Here is an 8,247-nt window from a genome sequence, read left to right as displayed (position 1 = left end):
ATGTATTATGGTTTAAATGACATAAATTTGAAAGTTTATGGTTTAAATGATATACATTTATAAGTTCATGGTTTAAATGGCCTATATTAAAAAGTTCATGGTTTAAATGACATTTTTTCGAACTAAAACTTCCATTAAAACGACGTAGTTTTGTCAGTAACGGAGTGATTAACGGCAAAGTAACGTCTGTTAGTAGGTCAACTATCGGATTTAACGTCATGTCTTTTTTGGCTTGGTCAACGAAACTTAAAAAAGCTAATCAACAAAAGTTGATGTTTTAAATGGCCTACAACAAAGTTCATGGTTTAAATGGCCAAAATTTGAAAGATCATGATTTAAATGACATTTTTCCCTTTTGTTTTCCAAAACATGTGAGCTTTAATTCTTAACGTAAGAAAAACTTTGATTGACATTTATTTAAATATTATAATTAACATATATAAACTTAATAAAAAATTTAATTATTACGAATATGTAAAACTACAAAAGTCTAAAATACTATATAATGTGGTTATATAGTAGATGAATTATAAAGAGGACATGTTGGAATTAATAAAATATTATTAAATTTGTGTTAACACGGGTTAAATCCTCATTTAATTATTTATCAAGATTACTAATATTAAAATATTTGACATAAAATCAAGTTGATTAAACTAAGATAGTGTAAAATGATTAAATCATTAGGAAAATGTGACGTAATCACAGCATATAAATTACTTATTATGTATTTAGATTCCTTATTTTTTGTTATAATAATTAAAAATCAAAATAGAATCTCAAACACTAAACAAAACAAACTAAATATAACAAATAAATGGTCATGAAATGTATTGCGTGTTAAAAAAATAATATAAATATTTATCCGCACAACAACCGGAAAATTTAGTTATTCCTCTAGTTACAAAACATACAAAATATTTAACAAATATATACAACCTAAATATAAATTATAATAAAAATTATATGTCTGCGGTGTACCGCGAGTTAAAATATAGTTTTTCCTTTATTTTCTTTGACCAGTTACGTATTGGAAATTGTCAACTTAATTTATAGTGAAATATTTTAAAAATAATCATATTTATACCATTGGAACTTTTTTTTTTTTTCCACATTATACCATTGGAACTTAGAAGTACATTTTAGTAATGAATGTAACACGTTACCATTTTTTTTGTTTGATACACCAAATTCCATTTTTTCCTGGTCAACCACTATTACCGTTTTACATATAAGGCTATTCAAAAATATAAATATCTTACTTACATACGCTTAACTCATCTATATCAAACAATTAATGACCAACCAAATAGAATTAGATACACAGGTTTTGAAGAGTTACACCAACCTCTGCCTACCATTAAACACTTAGTTTCTTAAGTTTGGTCGACCAGTTCTGAAAAAAATGTTTACTCCATAGATAAAACGCATTATTAGATATTTTGAGATGAAGAATAATACTCATACCATGGCTTCCTGCTTCCACCCTTCTGCTATGGCTACAAACCGCCGCGAAGAAGACTCCATCATACTTTTCTCAGCATCAAACTCTCCTGATGAGTTCTCCTCAGCCTCCTCTTCATTTTCATCTTCCCCACTCCCAACCCCTAACCGCTACTCCTTAACCGTCACTAACCTCTCCTACGCCATCCATCACACCCCAATACTCAAGTCCGTGTCATTAGCTGCTGAGTCCTCTAAAATCCTGGCCGTCGTTGGACCGAGTGGAACAGGAAAATCCACCCTTTTGAAGATCATATCAGGAAGAGTAAACCACAAGTCACTGGATCCATCGTCTGCGATTTTGATAAACAATCGTAAAATCACTGACTACAATCAGCTACGCAGGGTGTGCGGGTTTGTACCTCAGGAAGATGATCTGCTGCCTCTGCTTACCGTGAAAGAGACGTTAATGTATAGCGCCAAATTCAGTTTGAGAGATTCAACGGCTAAGGAAAGAGAAGAAAGAGTTGAGAGCTTGTTGAGTGATCTAGGTCTTGTTCTTGTCCAAGATAGCTTCGTTGGAGAAGGAGACGAAGAGGATCGTGGCGTTTCGGGAGGGGAACGGAAGAGAGTCTCTATAGCCGTTGAGATGATCCGTGACCCACCCATTCTGCTTCTTGACGAACCAACCTCCGGTTTGGATAGTCGAAACTCGCTTCAGGTCGTTGAGCTTTTGGCTACTATGGCTAAATCCAAACAAAGAACCGTCCTCTTCTCCATCCATCAGCCTAGCTATCGTATACTTGATTACATCTCCGATTACTTGATTCTCTCCCGCGGATCGGTTATTCACTTTGGTAGTCTTGAACATCTCGAGGACTCGATAGCGAAACTAGGGTTTCAGATTCCAGAACAGCTGAATCCGATAGAATTCGCCATGGAAATAGTTGAGTCCTTGAGAGCTTCGAAGCCAGACTCGGTAACCGCCATAGAATCATCATCCATCTGGCCTGAAAACAACGAAAACGATGTGATTACCGCAAAGAAACAAGAGTTGCGTGTCCTTGACGTCACCGAGATCTCATATCTCTGTTCGAGGTTTTGCAAGATCATCTACAGAACAAAACAGCTATTTCTGGCGCGAACGATGCAAGCGGTTGTAGCTGGATTAGGTCTAGGAAGCGTCTACACGAGGCTCAAGCGTGACGAAGAAGGCGTAGCGGAGAGGCTTGGTCTATTCGCTTTTAGCTTAAGCTTCCTCCTCTCTTCAACGGTCGAAGCACTTCCCATTTACCTCCGTGAGCGTCGCGTCCTGATGAAAGAATCGTCTCGTGGATCCTACAGGATCTCATCCTACATGATCGCCAACACAATTGCATTCGTACCGTTCCTCTTCGTTGTATCTCTCCTCTTCTCCATCCCAGTATACTGGATCGTTGGCCTAAACCCGTCGATTGAAGCCTTCTCATTCTTCGTCCTCTGCGTCTGGCTCATCATCCTCATGGCTAGTTCTCTGGTGCTCTTCCTCAGCGCAGTTTCTCCTGACTTCATCTCCGGAAACTCGCTCATCTGCACCGTTCTTGGAGCTTTCTTTCTCTTCTCCGGATACTTTATCCCCAAAGAGAAGATCCCTAAACCGTGGATGTTCATGTACTACGTGTCGCTGTACCGTTACCCTCTGGAGTCGATGGTGGTGAACGAGTACTGGAGCATGCGAACAGAGTGCTTCTCTGGTGGGGACTTGGGATGCTTGATGACCGGAGAGGATGTGTTGAAGAAGAGAGGGCTTGACAAGGACACGAGGTGGGTCAATGTCGGGATAATGCTTGCCTTCTTCGTGTTTTATCGGATCCTCTGCTGGGGGATTCTACTCAGAAAGGCTTCCAAGTCAACCCATTAATAATTTCACTGTACAATGCATTTATTTACTGTATATCGTTTCAAAAGATACAGTTTTTCACAGTCTTTCATATATGTATATACTACTTCTTTGACAGTTTCTGACATGGGTTTGGTCAAGAACAATTTGTAGGCAAAACTGGCATATTACAGGTTTCAAATGCAAAGAAAGCTTAAACTTATGTATGTGTTCAAGTTCTGTTATATGCTCTTTTTACTTGGGAGTAGTAAGCTTTATGTTTTCAACAAGCATTTCAAATGTTTGGTTTGTAAAGGCGTCTCACATACTCAGGTAGGACAAGCATTTCAAATGTTTTCAAAAACAAATCATGTTTCATTCAACACATGTCCCTTTTTATTCATTACCAATTGCAAAGGTCTCGCACACCTTATGATGATGGTTCAACTTAAAACTGACACAGCAAAACAGAGAGAAGTTTGAGAAAGACAAAGAACCAAGTTCAGGAAAAGCAAAGCAAAACAATCCAAGAGAGAAAGATAGCTGCAAGAGGACGGACAGCTAACAACATTCATATGCCAAAAGAAAGACAAAAGAAAAAAAAAAGGATTAACAGGGCAAAACAGCCATCAACTGCTTCAGATATCGAGAGCGAGCCACAAGGTACGTTTCCTTTCTTATTCATAAGGTCTAACATCTCCACCTCAAGTAGCACGAGAAAGGCACTTTACTCCTATCATTTCCACAGAACCATACATTCTTTCTTGTAACCACACATCTCTTTCACCAACATAAGCTGAGTCCTGAATCTATCATCAATAAACAATGGTGATTTGTATGAGTCCCTCAAACATGTGTAACAACGAATTGCAAGACTAGCTCAAGTACAAATAAGAAGAATAACAAACCTGTCAGGTAGGAAGCGCCCCACAAGAAGCCAAGGCCACAAAGACTCCAACTAGAGACTTCAACAGAACAACACTAACCTGAATCATTCCAATTACCTAGATCAACACCATAAGAAAGTTTACAAAGCACGTAATAATGCAAAGCAGCTTTATGTTTTCTCTTACCGTGTTACTCTTCCATTCCGATCTCACACAAAGTGACGACTCGACCAAGTCGACTGTCCTTGATATTGCTCAGGGAGTTGGGCTGATTGATGATTTTGGTTCACAAAGCTGTCTTTCTGAGGGTTCTGAAAATAAGGAAGATCTGCTTGGACCTGTGATGTTGGAATTTGTTTCCCAGGGAACGGGAAATTAGCAGCCCCGTTCATTCCATTGCTGGTACCCATTTGTTCCGATTTAGAAGCATAATTCAAAGAACTGTTGAGTCCAGCGCCTCGAGAAGATTGAGTTTCGTATCCATCCAACCATCTGTAATCATCAACCGCTAGATTGTTGCCAGACAAGTCAGAACCAGGTACTGGCTCCTTCTGCAGCTTAGAGGGGACAGTGTTAAACCCAGGCGGAGGGCCAAGATGCCTAAAGGCTCTACTGATTGGATTTTTTCTTGCTATTGAAGATTGGACGCCCAGACCATCAGCAATAACTCCAGATGACGAAACAGTATCACTTTTGGGTGGAAACACAGCTTCAGAAGTTCGTGACTGAGATGGCATACCACCCATACCATTGACATTGTAGGACTGGTAGACCGGTAATGAGTGTGCAGGGTGATAGGAAACCCCATGATTTCCTTGTATCTCATTTCTCATCACATGACCATTACCCATCTGAGCAAAACTAGATTGGCTACTAGCAAGAGAAGCAGCTTCTTCTGGTAACCACTTGGTACCACCACCAAGAGAAGCAGATTGTGACTGGACCAATGAAACATGTGAAAGCGGAGCTTGAGTTTGTTGAAAGTGCACAACCCGTGATGGCAGTGGTTGAAGTTGTGCGACCTGTGATTGAATTGGCTGAAGTCGTGCAGCAGCTAAGGATTGGGCTGACTGAGGATTCACTGCCTGTGTCTGAACTTGTTGCAAATGCGAAGCCTGAGACTGGGTTGACGCCTGAAGGAGTCCCAAAAGGTTGGAACCAATAGATGCAGGCACTTGAATACTCGCATTACCTCTAGCTTGCAGAAATTGATTTTCATGAAAAGCTGAATCCACACCACTCAAAGGTTTTAAGTTCTCCGTAGTGGCAACTTGATCAGGTTTCCTAAAGCCTCCATTAGAAACATATATTTGGTCAGAAGCCTCTTTCCTCTTTTCAGTAACTAGAGGCTTGAAAACAATTACTTCATCATCATCCTCCTCACCCATACAAATCTGTTGATCTTGCTGCATCACTGGTGAGTTATGCTTCACCATTACTTGGTTATCTTGCAAAGCATCAGCTTTAGGTGGGCTTGAATGAGAATCCAGCAAGTCATCTGACGGTTTTACACCAACAAGAAACTTCTTCTTCTTAGAATCATAATACACATGATTTTGATCAACTTTGATCACACTGGTCAAAGCTTTTCCTGCTGCTAGGATCCTCTTTATACGAGCTTTCTTTTCCTTGGGACCTTCAGTTCCAAAGGAATGTTTCCGTGAGAAGTCGAGAATAGTCTGAGCTGGAAGCAGTGGCAAAAATCCTCTTAGTTCATAGTCCTCCCATAGTGCAAGTCGATTTTCAGTTTCTCTCTCATCATACAAGCTCATGTTTGAAAAGCAAGTCTCGTCTTCAACATCATCAATAAACAGAGGTCCAAGAGACAAGATCTGATTGAAGAAGGTAACACACTGGTTCCAAAATCTATTTCTTACAGTAGTTTGTCTGTCGTCCGGATCACTTCCTAGAGCAATGTCAGGACAGCAGGCCAACCATTCAACAAAAACTAAGACCCCTGGAAGGAAGTAACTTGCTGAAGGATCACGCAGTTGCACACACTGCTCTACTATATGTCCAAGCAACTCAAAACTAGCTGTTAAAGAGTTTCTGGCAGGCTCCACACGCTGTACAATTTCTGCATACGACTGACCTTCCGTCTCTTTCTTTGAGTTATGGACGCTAAATATCATGATTGCCACGAGTCTGACAATGAAAAGTGCGCTGTCACTGGTGTCTATTCCCAAACTCAGCTCTTCCATTGAGCCAGAAGAAATTACCTCTCGTAAACTGCTGCTAGTAGAGGTAAGCACATCTAAGAACGTCTCCAGGCTGTCAAAGACAAGTGACACATATAAGACCACTATCAGAACAAGAAACAGAGTCTAGAACAAAATAATTTAAGAATATTTACCTTGTTCGGGTAAAAAGTATCCCGTTGAGACGAACAAATCTAATGCAGAATGCTTTCAGCATGTCCTTTGCACTAGTTACTTTATCCTTCTCAGGACCAGCTACCAAGTTCGCATCTTTCGATGAAGTATCTTCACCTTTACCTCTTCCTTTACCTCTTCCTTTACCAATCGGCTTCTTAGATGTGTCTTTGGAAGCCACAAACAATTGGGCATAAATCTGACGATTCTGCTCAACCATACAAAGAGGGAAAGATACATTATATTCAGATACTAAGAAAATGGAAGAACAATCACTCGAACGCCAAGCCACAAACATAATAAAGAATCAGAAACTTGATAGTTAACCTTTTCAAAAGCAACAATCAAGTTATCACGGGCAGTTGGGAAAGGACTCTCCACAGCCAAACTCCGGAAGTAACGATATGTTAATGCAAACTCATCCGACGAATAAGAAGCAATGATAGCAAGCTGAGACATGAAGATAATTTAATCAGACAAACTGTACCACATAGTTGTACCTAAGAAAAAAAATGACATGAGAAAGAGGGAAAAAATAACCTGATGATGTGGGTTTCCACTGCCTGGCCATAGAGAAGCTGCTTGCAAATAGTAACTTGAAGCAGCAGCATACTCTCTGTTCTTGGAATCCCCCTCCCCATACAATCCTTTATACCGAGCCAGATCACCAAGGTATATTAAGCAACGATGACAAGATACCAAGCCTTTTTTAACTTCTGCTAACTTCTTTCCATCTTTATCAGCCATGTTTTGACTCGCTTGATCCTCAGAAAAATAACCCAAGGGAAGGCCATACTTGGATCTAATTTTTGAGATCAAATCATGGTAAAACCCAGTTGCTTCTGAAAGTAATGTCCTGAACTGCAGCTTCAGTTTTGCAAGTTGATCGAGTCTAGAAGGACCCTTAACATTGTGTGCCGCGCTCGAGCTACTAGAACTCAAGAAAGCATTGATGTGTCCTCTACAATTTTCAATCCGTTTGTAATGCAGCTGCCACAGTATAAGTTCAATGTTGTGCTGCTCGGAAAAGGCATGATCTTCAAAAAGTATTGCTTCGTAATTCTCACGAATTTGATGCCACAAATTAAGGTCAAATGGATTTCGATCCTGAACAGCCTTCCAACGCTTGTTTTCTAACTCAATAGTCTGCAAAGTATGCAAAAAATATTATTAATACTAATACTGTAGACCCCAAATATTACAAAGATACAGACTCAAGTGAAGAGACAAAACGGCATTATACAACCCCAACAAAGGTAAACAAAGAAGACCCGGTATAGCACCCTAAGACTATATTAAATTACTCCAAAAACAAGGATGATTCATATTTAGAGAGTAAAATAAATTCAAGCAGAGAGAGAGAACCTTGTCAAATAAGGACTTGGCTCGCTCCCTTGAGGAGGAAGCAGTAGTATTATCCATCTGCAAAGTCATCATTCATCAAATTAGTCAAGGGATATTTCATATGTAAAACAAAAGGCAGAAAATTTAAGCTAGGGATAGAAGCCTATAAAACCTATGCTTATGTATACTTACTCTAACACAAACTAAAGAACAAACAAAAAAAAAATCAAAATAGCCAAACAAGACAAGGAGCTTAAACAAAACCAATCATCTAAAGGAGCTCAATTCTAAAGAAAACAAACAAGTCAAACATATATGCCTCTCTAATCAGCAATCACGACGG

At 39.4% G+C, this 8,247-nt stretch overlaps 2 protein-coding genes across 6 annotated transcripts in view; one reads left to right on the top strand and one right to left on the bottom strand.

The window, feature by feature from the left end:
* LOC104770300 (ABC transporter G family member 23) lies at nucleotides 1,434-3,529 on the top strand. Its single transcript, XM_010494700.2, has one exon. It carries the CDS (start codon nucleotides 1,448-1,450, stop codon nucleotides 3,341-3,343), a length of 1,896 nt encoding a protein of 631 aa, XP_010493002.1. The 5' UTR covers nucleotides 1,434-1,447; the 3' UTR covers nucleotides 3,344-3,529.
* LOC109124452 (protein SMG7) overlaps nucleotides 3,654-8,247 on the bottom strand; it is a 5,236-nt gene continuing 642 nt past the window's right edge. For 2 of the 5 annotated variants that reach the window (XM_010494698.1, XM_010494699.1), the window contains exons 2-8: nucleotides 7,926-7,982; nucleotides 7,101-7,706; nucleotides 6,888-7,010; nucleotides 6,542-6,768; nucleotides 4,375-6,459; nucleotides 4,210-4,287; nucleotides 3,654-4,110 (exon numbers count right to left, since the gene is read on the bottom strand). In XM_010494698.1, coding sequence (XP_010493000.1) covers nucleotides 4,398-6,459; nucleotides 6,542-6,768; nucleotides 6,888-7,010; nucleotides 7,101-7,706; nucleotides 7,926-7,982 — 3,075 coding nt within the window. In that variant the 3' untranslated portion in view covers nucleotides 3,654-4,110; nucleotides 4,210-4,287; nucleotides 4,375-4,397. Of the gene's footprint in view, nucleotides 4,111-4,209; nucleotides 4,306-4,374; nucleotides 6,460-6,541; nucleotides 6,769-6,887; nucleotides 7,011-7,100; nucleotides 7,707-7,925; nucleotides 7,998-8,247 lie in introns of those variants that run through there. The other 3 variants (XM_010494697.1, XM_010494695.1, XM_010494696.1) reach the window with 3 other exon arrangements.

Source organism: Camelina sativa, chromosome 20 (genome assembly GCF_000633955.1).
Source record: "Camelina sativa cultivar DH55 chromosome 20, Cs, whole genome shotgun sequence".
In the NCBI taxonomy this organism is placed as follows: domain Eukaryota; kingdom Viridiplantae; phylum Streptophyta; class Magnoliopsida; order Brassicales; family Brassicaceae; genus Camelina; species Camelina sativa.
The sequence above is the reverse complement of the archived record's forward strand: the minus strand, read 5'-3'. Positions and strand labels throughout refer to the sequence as shown.

Excerpts from the sequence above, each read along its gene's own strand:
- LOC104770300 (XM_010494700.2), top strand. The coding sequence starts at position 1,448 with ATGAAGAATAATACTCATACCATGGCTTCCTGCTTCCACCCTTCTGCT.